At 44.4% G+C, this 13,327-nt stretch overlaps 3 protein-coding genes across 3 annotated transcripts in view; all 3 read left to right on the plus strand.

The window, feature by feature from the left end:
• The window catches only part of enpp1 (ectonucleotide pyrophosphatase/phosphodiesterase 1), a 200,770-nt gene that overhangs the window by 172,721 nt on the left and 14,722 nt on the right, over positions 1–13,327 (plus strand). The window lies entirely within an intron of this gene.
• On the plus strand, positions 191–8,859 carry ints7 (integrator complex subunit 7). The gene is made up of 20 exons (XM_071919080.2): positions 191–354; positions 524–653; positions 746–892; positions 1,009–1,146; positions 1,288–1,334; positions 1,542–1,741; positions 2,287–2,409; positions 2,508–2,625; positions 2,828–2,962; positions 3,126–3,223; positions 3,449–3,688; positions 4,111–4,248; positions 5,140–5,346; positions 5,580–5,774; positions 5,920–6,023; positions 6,136–6,204; positions 6,746–6,878; positions 7,149–7,247; positions 7,814–7,999; positions 8,438–8,859. The coding sequence occupies exons 1-20, from the start codon at positions 261–263 to the stop codon at positions 8,729–8,731; spliced, it is 2,895 nt and encodes a 964-aa protein (XP_071775181.1). The 5' UTR covers positions 191–260; the 3' UTR covers positions 8,732–8,859.
• lpgat1 (lysophosphatidylglycerol acyltransferase 1) overlaps positions 10,028–13,327 on the plus strand; it is a 35,085-nt gene continuing 31,785 nt past the window's right edge. The window contains exons 1-2 of the mRNA XM_071919121.2: positions 10,028–10,488; positions 11,235–11,487. Of these exons, the coding sequence (XP_071775222.1) occupies positions 11,250–11,487 (238 nt within the window). The 5' untranslated portion in view covers positions 10,028–10,488; positions 11,235–11,249. The remainder of the gene's footprint in view (positions 10,489–11,234; positions 11,488–13,327) is intronic.

Genomic DNA, 13,327 nt, shown 5'->3' on the forward strand with positions numbered 1-13,327 from the left:
TACCAATAAATATACCTTGCTTCAACAATTGTAAGAATTTGTTTTCTCTTAACTGTGGCATTTTCTTTTGCAAATACTCAAAGAAATAAAACCTTAAAATGGAGGTTAATTGTGATAGCTTTTATTTTGAAAAATAACCGGAAGTGTTGTTGCCGTGACGCCTAGCTTGAGTACAGCTCGCCGTCTAAAGAGAAATGCTAGTGGCTTACAGGCGCTGTCAAGATTTACAAAGTTATTTTAACTGTAAAAACTAGCGAGTGATGTCGCTTTCAACGGCCCGGTCATTCCTGTCAGAGGCCGGTTATGGCGAACAAGAACTTGACGCCAATTCGGCTCTTATGGAGCTGGACAAAGGTTTGTTAGCTAGCCAACATGGCTAACTCGTTAGCATACTGAGAGAGTATGGTTCTACGTGTTGTCTCGTCTTCATGTCTGTATCATGTGCATATATGTTGTTGCTGCTCACTGATATCATGAGGGAATATCCCCGCTTTGTTTTGACCTTAAGTCCCTCTACTTGCAGGGTTGAGGTCGGGGAAGCTCGGAGAGCAGTGTGAGGCAGTGGTGCTCTTCCCCAAACTCTTCCAGAAGTATCCTTTCCCCATCCTCATCAACTCTGCGTTCCTGAAACTAGCAGACATCTTCAGACTCGGGTATGGATGTTGTGCGAGTAATCGCCTTTGTTAAACAGATTTCATTGTGACACTGAACAAAATTTGTTTACAGAAGTTTTACTCTGTTTCAGGAACAACTTTCTGCGCCTGTGTGTGCTGAAGGTAACACAGCAGAGCGAGAAACACCTGGAGAAGATCCTCAACGTGGACGAATTTGTCAAAAGGGTGTTTTCTGTCATCCATAGCAATGACCCTGTGGCCAGAGCCATCACTCTTAGGTAATAATGTTTATTTAAATCAAAGAAGCCTGTTATACTCACTCACTAACTGGCTCATGCAATTGCATGGGTGTTTTTTTCTTACTAAAATTTTTCCCTTGGTGTTCTCCATTCAGGATGCTTGGTAGTTTGGCCTCCATCATCCCAGAGAGGAAGAATGCCCACCACAGCATTCGCCAGAGTCTGGACTCTCACGACAACGTAGAAGTGGAGGCTGCCATATTTGCTGCTGCAAGCTTCTCTGCACAATCAAAGTAAGCAGAGTTCACAGGTTAAGATGAGCTTTAATGCATGTGATATCCTGGATGATGCTTTACATTCGGTGTAATTACTTTGGGCCACATGAGTTTAAGACTATCTAAGAGATTTTTTCTGTGCCGTCTTTTCATTTTCAGAGACTTCGCAGCTGGAATTTGCAACAAAATCAGTGAGATGATTCAAGGTAAAAACTTTTAGCACTGTGCGCTGACCAATCCCAGGTCACATTGAGAGAAGGATTGTGAATACACTTTGTTTTATCTTCAAAACACTCACACCTCTCATCCCTGTTCTGGTAAATGTTGCCGTTCAGCAGACAGGTGTCGATTTATTCAGTTAATCTCTTACAGTGAGATTCCATTCATCTTCCGTCTCTACCTCCCCCTCCCAGGTTTGGACACTCCGGTGGACCTGAAGCTGAAGTTGATCCCCATGCTGCAGCACATGCACCACGATGCCAACCTGGCCTCCAGCAGCAGAGAGCTTCTGCAGCAGCTGGTCAACTCTTACCCCTCCACCCCCATGGTCATCGTCACCCTGCACACCTTCACCCAGCTGGCCGCCTCCTCCCTCATCGACATCCCTAAGCAGGTAGGACAAAGCGGCGTCTTGTTGTCATTGAGCATATATAGTAAAACTCCTAGTGTAGTGCTTGTCAAGACAAACTCTGTTAAAGACATAGCGATTAGGGATGGGACGAAATATCGAAATTCAATATATCGCAATACAAAAATGTGACAATACGTATCGTGGGGCAGAAAAATGAATCGTGATATTAGCTCCATTTTATTCTGCTGTAGTAATCACAAATGAGACGGCTTGACCATCACAATATCACAAGCTCTCCATCCAAATTATATTATTTTCACTATGTAATGAGATTTTTAAATTGTTTACATTCTAGCATGCCAAAGCCATTGGTAGAAAGATTTGTGGCTCAGAAATTAACATAATTCGGCACAGTCAGACTTGAGTCATTGAACTTTTATTTATTACATTGTATCGTATGGTATCGTGAGATAAGAATATCATCCCATCCCTAATAGCGATGTTGCTTAGAAATCAAGTCTGTACTCTGGCACCCCATCAAGAAAATCCAAATGATTGTCTTTTTATTTGACCGCCTCCCCCAACAGTTACAGCTTCTCCTTCAATACCTGAAAGACGACCCAAGGAAAGCTGTCAAGAGACTGGCAATTCAGGACTTGAAGCTCTTGGCTAAAAAGGCTCCTCACCTCTGGATCAGAGAAAACACTCAGGTCGAGTTTCAGATGCTGATAATTGCATTGCTGGATTTACTTAATGCTGATTTGAAATGTGTGAGTAATCTAATGGTGTTGATGCCTTGTGGCTGCAGACCCTGTGTGAGTGCGCCCTGACTAGCCCTTACAACAGTCTGAAGCTGGGGATGTTGGCTGTCCTCTCCACTCTCTCTGGAACAATCGCCATCAAGCAGTACTTCAACCCTGTGACAGGTAGAGTTGACTTTTAAATAAGTCTCCAACATAGACATTCTTGTCACTCAGTAGATTGCTTTAAGTATGTGATAATTTTATTCAAACTAGGCTTTAGGTACATGTTTGAAGTTCTGTTATTTGGCTGATTTGTATTGTGAAAATTGAGTAACTCAGGACTGATTTACACCATGCTGGAACACAATCCTCTCTCTCTCTGCAGGTAGCTCTTCGGTCCCCCCTCGGCTCACTGACCTGGTTAAACTGGCGCAGGAATGCTGTTACCACAGCAACCTGGCAGTGGCCGCGCACGGGGTTATCGTGCTCGCCAACATTGCCATTTCCTGTCCAGAGAAAGGTTAGTTACAATGGGCATGACGCCCACGGGGTCAGGGAGTCCTCTCACACATGCCTCGTTGCCTGTCAGTGTTTTCATCTCTCTGTTTGTTTTAACTCATCCCACTGATATTTGCTATTGTGTGCCGGGGCTCAGTGCCATTGTGTGTATTTTCCTTCCCCAGATATAGTGCAGTTGGAGCAGGACACAGTTTTGGGAGTGGAGTCTCTGCTGATGCTTTGCAGTCAGGACAGCAGTTCCAGTGCACAGGCCACACTCAAAGTAAGACGACATACGACCACGAGGTTGTTGACATTAGGGTTTGGTGATTGGACGAATACATCAAAGTATCGGGGGAATTCCCTTGCCAATGTTTTTTCTGATTTTATTATTCATTTGGCGATATATGTGATGGTTACGCTATCACCCAACCTACTTCTACATCATGACTTAGCAATATCCAGCTCCCTATCTACCTTTTTTGTGCCTGTCTTTTTATATTTCTAGACAGCCCTCACCTCATTGGTTCAGCTGCTGAAGAGTCGACCTCACCTCAGCCAATCAGCAGTGGAATTCCTGCTCGGTCAGCTCCACTCCGCCTGTGACTCCTCTCGCGTTCTCATGTGCCACGCTCTGGCAGCCATCGCCACCCACCTGCCAGTGCTGGGAGACGGCATGCTGGGAGATCTGGTGGACCTCTACAGAGTGGCCAGTCACTCCTCCACTGACAAGCAGCAAGAGCTCCTGGTGAGAGAGTCGGAGCACGAATCTTTAGAAAGTAAAAATGAAATCATTTAAATTGAGGGCCTTAATGAGTCTTAAAACGCTTAAATGGAGCTTTTATGTCTTAAATAAAACAGCTTTGGGAGTCTCATTTAACGGCATTTAACTGACAGTTTAAGTAGTAATTGTGTAGTTTCTAGTGAGAAATCAAAGTGGACGCACAAACCTGTTTGGAATTAGAAACACAGCTTGCCTCTTCTCACGTTTACATTTCTGCTTTTTGTTTTTGGCCTAAGCATCCTTCTGACAAACAACCTGAAATGTTAGATGAGTAGCTGACATGCAGTCTAAAGAATCGCTTACTTGTATTATGCCCCTCGTGTCCCGCTGATTTTCTTTTTTTTTTTTTTAACACCTCAATGTCACACCCACTGTGACTGCTGCAGGTTTCCTTGGCAACAGTGATTTTCGTGGCCAGCCAGTCTTCTCTGTCAGCCGAAGTGAAGATGGTCATCAAACAGCAGCTGGAGAACGTGGCTAACGGCTGGACGGTGTACCGCATCGCTCGGCAGGCCTCGCGCATGGTGATCTCATCTGCTTGACTATAACACTGACACTCATACAGACTAGCTCACTAACCGTATTGGGTTATTTTAAAGGGACATGCACAGATATCATTGATCTGTTTACAGTATCTGATGCTCTGTACGTGTGTATAATTTTCAACACATCGGCCTCAATAAGTATTAAATGCCATCTTTTGGTATTGGCAATGCACATGTCAATGATACTTGTTAGATACTAGGAATGGGACGATATGCTTATCTCACGATACGAGTCGATACGCGATATGGGGTTCACGATTTAATACAACCATGATACGATGATAACAAAGTATGACTGTGCAGAATTATGTCTTTCTAGCAATGGCATTGGCTTGCTAGAATGTAAACAGCAATTTAAAAATGTCATTACAAAGTGAAAATAATATAATTTGGATGGAGAGCTTGTGAAATTGTGATGGGCAAGCGTCTCATTTGTGATTAATACAGCAGAATAAAATGGAGCTAATATTGCTTCATTTTTCTGCCCCGCAATACATATTGTCACATTTTTGTATTGCGATACATTGAATTTGATATTTCGACCCATCCCTATTAGATACTGTATGCTTATGAAACTTTACTCTGCATTGAAGCTCTGACGGCCTTCAGTGCCCTCTGTGTTCTGTGTTTTTGTGACTGGCCTTGTTTTTGATCCCCATGGATGAGACCAAACAAACTGAGCTGGCAACGCAATGCTCCGAAATGGCTTAGTGTGCCTCCCCTAGGTCTCTTCTGAGACCCGAGAAAGGTCCGAGAGGGCAGAAACATCCATTTGTTTGAATGAAAAGGTGCTTTGGAGCATAGCGTGTTGGATTTCAGCGAGCCCAGCACCTGAGACAGGACAGTTTAACTCCTGTCACTGATCCGCAGGGATGCCACGAGTTCTCCAGCGAGCTGTACCAGAGCCTGCGGACCCGCGTGGCGTCGGAGCACTTCTACTTCTGGCTGAACAGCCTGAAGGAGTTCTCCCAGGCGGAGCAGTGCCTGAGTCACGTGGAGGACGGGAACTACAGCGCCGCCATGAGCGCCATCGCCGAGGCCTTGCGCTCCTACCAGAAGGGCATCGCCTCCCTCACAGTCAGTAACTGCCAGGCATCTGCTTGTCAAAACGCATTAATACAACTCCGCCTCTGTCATCAGTGACAGATGCAACTGCTGATGCTCAGTCCGCAGCGGAGAGTCTTTGTATCGGAACTGAATACGCAGATCATTAATGAATTAAATTAGCACACCTGATACCTGTCTGTACATTGTTAGGCCATCTCATCACGATGTTTTTGTATGGTTATCATATTAATCTCTCCCCTCAGGCTGCCAGCACTCCGCTGAGCCCGCTTACCTTCCAGTGTGAGTTTGTGAAGCTGCGTATCGACACGCTGCAGGCCCTGTCGCAGCTCATTTGTACCTGTAACAGCCTGAAAACCAGCCCCCCTCCCGCCATCGCCACCACCGTCGCCCTCACCTCGGGTAATGAGCTGCAGCGCTGCGGACGCATCTCCATGCAGGTACGACCTCGCTGCTAGAATGGGACTTAATTTGCTGGTAGGAAGTGTCTATCCAAAAAGAATATGCTCAAGTATGATATATATTGGGGTCACTGCTGTAAGTAACTATTTCCCCATCTGTTTTTTTTGTTTTTGTTTTTCTCAGATGAAAGTATCCATGGATGAGTTCAGAAGCCTTGCTGCTCGTTACTCTGACTTACACCAGTCGTCGTTCGATGCGGACTATGCCACCCTCCGTAACGTGGAGCTGTATCCTTTTCAAACAGTTAAATGAACGCTCCTCAATCACATCACTTGTGTGGTATTTTTGAAAGCCCTGGTTTCTGTGCTGTAATGCATTTCTCTTTAACTGCGTATCCAGCCAACAACAGAGCTGCTTGCTCGTCTCCCATGTCATAGAAGCTCTGATTCTGGACCCACAGGCAGCCAGGTGAGTAGACCAGTCTGATGTATCTGAATTTATTTGTTAGGTGATTTTGGGAAAAACTGAAAACGAAATTCATGTTGTGTTCTATTATCCATCATTTAGCTGAGTTGAGGAGAGTGCTTTATTGTAAAATGACTGAATTTTTTGGGGTTTGATGGTTTTGAATGGCTTGAGATATGTTTGAGAAAAGGTGGATTCTATGTGTGGTACACTATATTGGTAAAGCCTGGGGGAAAACATCAGCTGAGTTTCTATGCATGATACTGTAGTTTAAGGAGTGTGTTTATGCTGTAACCAACGACGGCGTAATTTACAGATGCAGAATTTCTTTTAAGCCCTTGGGCTGCACACTTAGAGTACATGACATGGATTGAATGAAAATAAATGTCTCTTTTTTTTTATTTGATATAAAGGTTTTTCGCTACACAAAATACTTGAGGGATCGCTATCATAAGTGCTTCGCCCTAATACAAATTCCCTGGAAGCATTCTCCGGGCAAACATTTGATTGTAACAGATTGTCTCTCTCTGTTTCCGTAATCTAGTTTTCAGGAGTATGGCACCCTGGGGTCGGTCCAGACAGAGAGTGAATACGAGAGACGGATGATGTCGGTCTTCAACCGTGTGCTGGAGGAAGTGGAGGGCCTTAGCAAGAAACACCCTCCTGTTTCCTACCTGGTAAGGTCAACACGGTGCACCCAGTGATCACCAAGTTTGCATATGCTCATTTCCTTATGCTTGTAGCTGTGCTGCAGGGTGCCTCGCCTTACAAAGTGCAGTGGTTGTGACAAATTCTCTGCTTGTGTCACTGATCTAGGAACATAAGAATTTTAGATGTTAAGCTTATTCTACTGTTGCATTTATTCTTACTCACTCCGGAAATGAGCAGCAGCTAAATGCTTAAAATGTCAACAGTGTAAATGTATTTTTGCTTGTATTGTTATTCAGCATACAGGTTGCCTCTGTGACGCTGTCATAGCTTTGCTCAAGGTCCCGCTGTCCTTCCAGAGGTATTTCTTCCAAAAGCTCCAGTCAACCAGCATTAAGGTAACTCACTAACTTAGATTCACTTTAATCCGAAAAGGAACAAAAACACACACATCCCGATCCAGGTGCCAAACAGAATCCACAACATGAAGAATGAAAGAGTCTGCACACTGTTTCTGCTCCCAAGGTGTGTAAATGTATTAACACCTATGCACAGGTGACGTTTCGAGTGTGTAGGTATTAATACATTTACACACCTCGGGAGCAGATAACAATGTGTGGACTCTTTCAATCATGTATAGAATCACTTAAATCACCAAACACATTACATGCACAGGGATTTGTCTCGGTGACGTTGATGCAGGAACATGTTGACGTACTGGCACACATGGGTGATTGACAACAGCACCTCACATACAGTGCAGAGGGGCTGTAGTCAACACTTATAGTAGTATTATATAGCTATATACTGTATGTGTGTCCACTGTGGCATACAGTACAGTTGCAACTACAGAGAATCTGATCACATTTCTTGATCAGTCTGAATCGGCCATTTAGAGGACATTCTCTTTCGCTCATTCATTCTCTAAAATTGATCCAGACATGCATTGTTTTTATTTTTCCAGCTTGCCATCTCTCCGTCCCCGCGGACACCGACTGAACCGATCCCAGTGCAGAGCAGCCAGCAGCTGACTCTGAAGGTGGAGGGGGTGGTGCAGCACGGCTCCACCCCGGGACTCTTCCGGAAGATCCAGTCCGTCTGCCTCAACGTCACTTCCACTCTCCAGAGCAAGACGGGGCCTGACTACAAGGTATCCAGCCTTTTCTTTTCGTCTTTGGTTATTATTCAGATGGTGGTTTGAATATGTATCATATAAAAAGTCATATAAAACATTGGGTAAAAAAAATCCCTTCTACCTCTCTCTGAAGCTCTTATTATACATTTTTCTTAGCACTCGTCTTACTTGATTATAGAGTCACAGGACATGAGGATGGCTCTGACCCTTGTACTCCTGACTGCTGGTGGCTTGTATTTTTGGTGATCTAATAATTGAAGCTTATTTTACTGTCACACTCATTAAAAGTGGCTCTGGATAAGAATGTCAGCTAAATGCCTAAAATGTCATGTAAATGCCGTATCTGTTCAGTGAGTATAGTGATTTGTTCTTGCCTCCTACGCAATAAGTCATTGGGTTTGTAGCTATTGTTTGATTCATAATAATAACCTTCCCATATTTTCCACCTTTCAGATTCCACTGGACACCAAGACCAACGAGATTGAGCAGCGGGTAGAACCCCACAATGACTACTTCAGCACCCAGTTCCTGCTCAATTTCTCCATCCTGGGCACCCACACCGTCACCGTGGAGGCCTCCGTGGTGGACGAGAGCGGCATCGAGTGGAAGACCGGGCCCAAGACAACGGTGTCTGTCAAGTCCCTGGAGGATCCTTACTCCCAGCAGCTCCGCCACCAGCTGCAGCAGCAGCAGCAGCAGGCCGGGGCCCAGCCCGCTCCACAGAGGAGCGCATACGCCCGCTTCTAGTCCAAGTCCCCTTGGTGCTCTACCTTCTGAACTCATCCACGGCTCGCCTAGCTCATGTATTTGACCTGTTATGTCTTGTAGAATCCCAAGATAATGTGTACATATATTTTTTTTCATCGATTAAAAGATCCAATTTAATTTTAATGCTGCACACCATGCGTAATCCTTGTAAACTATCTTTAACCAGCCATAAAGGACACTCAGGATGATGTAATCATTTGAGTGCACATCAAGGTCTACACGTTATTGTCCATTATATAACTTGATGGTGTAGATTTTCAACACACCAGTCTGCCGCTTGATATAATGCAACACTGGTCTTTATTCCCTGTCCATTTTGTTGTCTCGCTCCAACCACCATAGTATTGGATGTCCTTGGATTTACAGCCTCAGTCGGTGTCATCTTCAGAAAGTGCAATAGACAAAAGGACCATCAGGGGGCAGACCATAACTATTCATTAAACAGCCTCTAAGCATCATTTTGGTCCAAAGAGCACCAAAATTGGTCTGATGCTAATTCTAGACTTTTTACAAGGCTGGATTGTATGGGAGATATGGTCAGTAGTTAGACTAGTGGACTAGATGGTTTAAGTGTTAATTACTGTAGGCCATCTACAGTATTAAGTTATATATCACCTTACAAAGCAACACACTTAAATGTTCTCGTTATTATTACCAATGGCTTTGAATACCTTGTTACAGTAACTATCTCAAATTTGTAACATACTTTGATAATGATGCAAGCTTTGTTCAAATAGCCCACACTTTCAGAATAAAAGTAAACGCAACAGAATGTTAACAGTGATATCACGCAAACCGATGAAATTGCAGATCTAGGAACATTTTGGTCACACTGAAGCTAGGAGTGAGTCCAGATGACTTAATATGAAGTCATAGCATATGGTCACAAAATCAGAATTTCAGTTCCTTGGATAAGGATAATGAAACGGTTTGCGTTTGACTGAAATCAGGGAGCCTGCGCACTTAGTGGCTAGAAGCTGGCGTCTGGTGAAGACAAGTGTAAAACAAGCCGAAATAAAAACAACTTCCGCTCCTAGCTTTCAAAATATAATCCGTATTCAACATGCGTGCCGACGTTTTGAGTAATGGTGCAGCTTTTATTTTGAAGGCAAAATCGACTCACTTCCGGACTCCTCTGGTTACCTCTGGGTAGCTTGACGCAGCTCCGGTGAAGATCCTCTCTTCGTTGTGATGGCTGCGTGAATCGGGCTATGGAGAAAGATAACGGGTCATACCAGTCTAGAAACGAAAAATCGTTGCTCTCCGCACCTGATACGCACGGAGTGCATCTTTCGTTAATGTTTTTTGTATAACGTCAGTTTAACCGGCAGTCTTGATTCCAGGCCCGCATCGTCTCTCGTTCATATTTGCTAATGGAAGCTCACTAGCTAGCTAACTTGATGATGATGCTGCATCGGTGGAATTATCCCGGTGCCATTGATTGAGATGGAGCCAACGACGCTGAAGTGGAGTCGCTTGCTAGCCAGCTAGCGAGCCAGCGTTGCCCGGGATTCATTCTACCCGAGCAGCACTGAATAGCTAAATGGGTGGAACTGGAGTTATATCGCGCAGGGTATATTTTATCAAAAATGTCCACCAGTGTCCCCAGATTTGATCGAGACTTAACATGTTAACTAGCAAAAATTGCTAACTTAACCATTTAGGTTAGCTGCACGTGACACGATATCTTGCACTACATCTTTGCTGTCCTTGGATGCTTCAGTGACATTAACTGGGTGAGTAACATCAGTGGTTAACTGAGACTTTTACTAAATTCCAGGGTCAGACTATTCTGGAGCAGCCACTCACTAAACACGCGGATATTGCGCTTTGCACCAGCTCTGTCATTATCCAGTGTGCAAGCAAACGTCTGGTACAATGTCTGGACAATTACCCAAGTCCTTCAGCTTACTAGCTACCCCAAATATGCATTTCAATATGTTTCACAGTGATACACGGATTGTCACACCTCATAACGGACACATTTCTTAACATCTGTTCCCGTTGTGCTAACTCAGCCTCTTGCTAGCTAGCACGCCAACTGTAGGACTCGATCCTGTCCCGTTCGACTGGTCCTTTTATGGTCCTATCATTGCATGCAAACTAGCGGCTAGGTAGCTAGCTAGCTGGTAGGCACGAAAACAAACCACAGTTCAGAATAAATCTCTTGAATATACATTGCAGTGCGACCTGTGAGTGTAGGATACGTTAAGATAGCTTTCACTACACATTTGTAATATTCTCATTCCGCTAAATAGCCCGACCCTCAACCGGTTAGCGGCAGACCCACTACTCAGTTTTTTCAGGAGTGCATGACATAACATTATCTGGCGGATTTGTTTCTCATTCAGAACACGACAGGCGATTGTTTCGACTGGCTGTTAACAGCAAGTGCACACGTATGCCTCGGTGTGCTCTTTCGTGAGCAAGCTACTTATCTTGTTTTGAGGGATGCTAACCTCTGCTGTGTGTCTCTTTACAGACAGTGTGCATCAGGATGGCACAGCTCCTGGACGGCGCCCGCAAACTGGGCTGGGTTCTGCTGAGGTCGTTAATTCGTTTCGTGTTTATGTTCATTAACAACTGTGTAGCCATCCCATCCTACTGCTTATACCTGCTCCTGCTTCAGCCGCTGAGAATATGGGACCGTCCCACCTTTTGGCACATTGAAGGGATTATGTTCAAATGGATGCTGGCCATGGTGTCTTCGTGGGGCTGGGTTGCAGGTTATACAGGTAAGATACTTTATTATTACCCATGCCACATTGTCACTGTTCCATGTACCATGAATGCAGACCTTTTTCCTGCTGTTGGCAGACAGGGCCTGGATTTCATGGCCATTGTTTACTAGTTGGGGAAGCATACAGGAGATTGCCCTAAAACTTGTTTAGATGCACTCTTGATCCAAACTGACCACTGCATGGGTATGATGTATAAATGTGTAGTTGTTATCCTACAGGGCTCTGTAGTGAAATGTTTTCCAAGGAGCATATGAGCTCCTGAATTGAAAAAGTAAGTAGCAGGGGAGAGACACATAGTAGCGTAATGACTGAAAATGACCATCTCTGCTTTGAATCTCAATCTGCACAGCTGCTCTTCGCTCCACTTTGTAGGGAGCATGACCTTATATTCAGGGGCATCTGCTTCTAAAATGGTAGTGCTATAGAACCCTTTCCCATTATGAAATATTCATATAATCAGCATAGTTACATATGCTCAGAGTGTAGCTGATTCTGCTTGAGCATTCAACGATAGTCAGCATCACTTTAATTGCTAAAGCGCGGTCAATGTACAGGAATTTGCCTTGGTGATGCTGCTGCAGAGACATACTGACAGCTCGCATAGTGACACAGCACAGACTGACACATGGTACGAGAACAGCAGGACCTCACAAGCGTTTGTTGGTTCCTCTCAACTGACCGGTTTCACGTCTTGGAAGTGATTCGGCCTCGTCAGTGGTGTTTGGTTGCACAGCGGCGCAAGCAAAAGGCTTACAAATTACTAAGTGGTGAACATGGAGCGCAACAAGGAGTACTGATTAATTATGCAAAGCATTGTGCCTATAGAACACCTGGTCTTGCGTTGAGCAGTATATGTGTTACAGACCCGATGAGTAGTGCTTGGAAGTAAGATATGACCATAATAGTGGTGATTAAAGTCCAGCCAAGATTATCAACATAGCGCCTAGATTTTCAGGAATTTAGAGTACCAGATCACTATACACACAGTGTAATTGGAATCTGGTACTTCTCACATTTCTCTGACACACACTTCTTGTGTATTAGATATAACAGAGGGGTCAGTATGCATGAGCAACACTCCTGGAGCAGGTAGGGGATCCGTGTCGTGACTCGCGCTCAAGGACACTTAGACAAGGATGGATGCAGGCTGGGGTGATCAACCCTGATACCCTTCTCTCACAGGACAATCTTGTCTAACCACTAGTTCACTCTGCTGTATTTAAATGACCTTTTCATCAGGACAACACTTACAATTTAAAAGCCTCAGGTTGTGCCCAAGGTCACAGCTTTACTGCGATACTCTACATTTTTTCGTTCCATTCTGTCCAGGCCTTGTTAAGGACGAAAACAACATTCATCCATACGCTCAAATCATTTCGATGAATGAGTACTACATAACTGCTTCCCGGGGTGTGTCAGCCTACTCATCCACAGCCTGAAACTTTGCACTTTGCATGCTGCACTTTGGTTAACTGTCAGAGAGATGATGGATGTTGCGTCAGTTCAGTTGGAGGAGCACAACAATGGTGCTTTGTACATGACATGGGATCATGTTACAGTGACCAAATAAGGAGAATTGGCATATATATCCCATATCACTGGCACAGGTTGTACAAAAAGAATTAGGCTAATTCTGAAAACTCTTTGTTGGATAATTTTGTGGAGCGACCCACAGCCTGAATGGAAAGGTCACCCTCAAGCTTCTCATAAAGGCTTAGTTTGAATCATTAGGTGAATGGCAGAACTGAGAGCAGATGGGGCAGTGTGAGGTGATAGCACTCCGGTACTCTCAAGTGAATATCATTACTTTTTTCCGGGAATCTAACTTGCAACT

This window comes from Centroberyx gerrardi, chromosome 18 (genome assembly GCF_048128805.1).
Source record: "Centroberyx gerrardi isolate f3 chromosome 18, fCenGer3.hap1.cur.20231027, whole genome shotgun sequence".
In the NCBI taxonomy this organism is placed as follows: Eukaryota; Metazoa; Chordata; class Actinopteri; order Beryciformes; family Berycidae; genus Centroberyx; species Centroberyx gerrardi.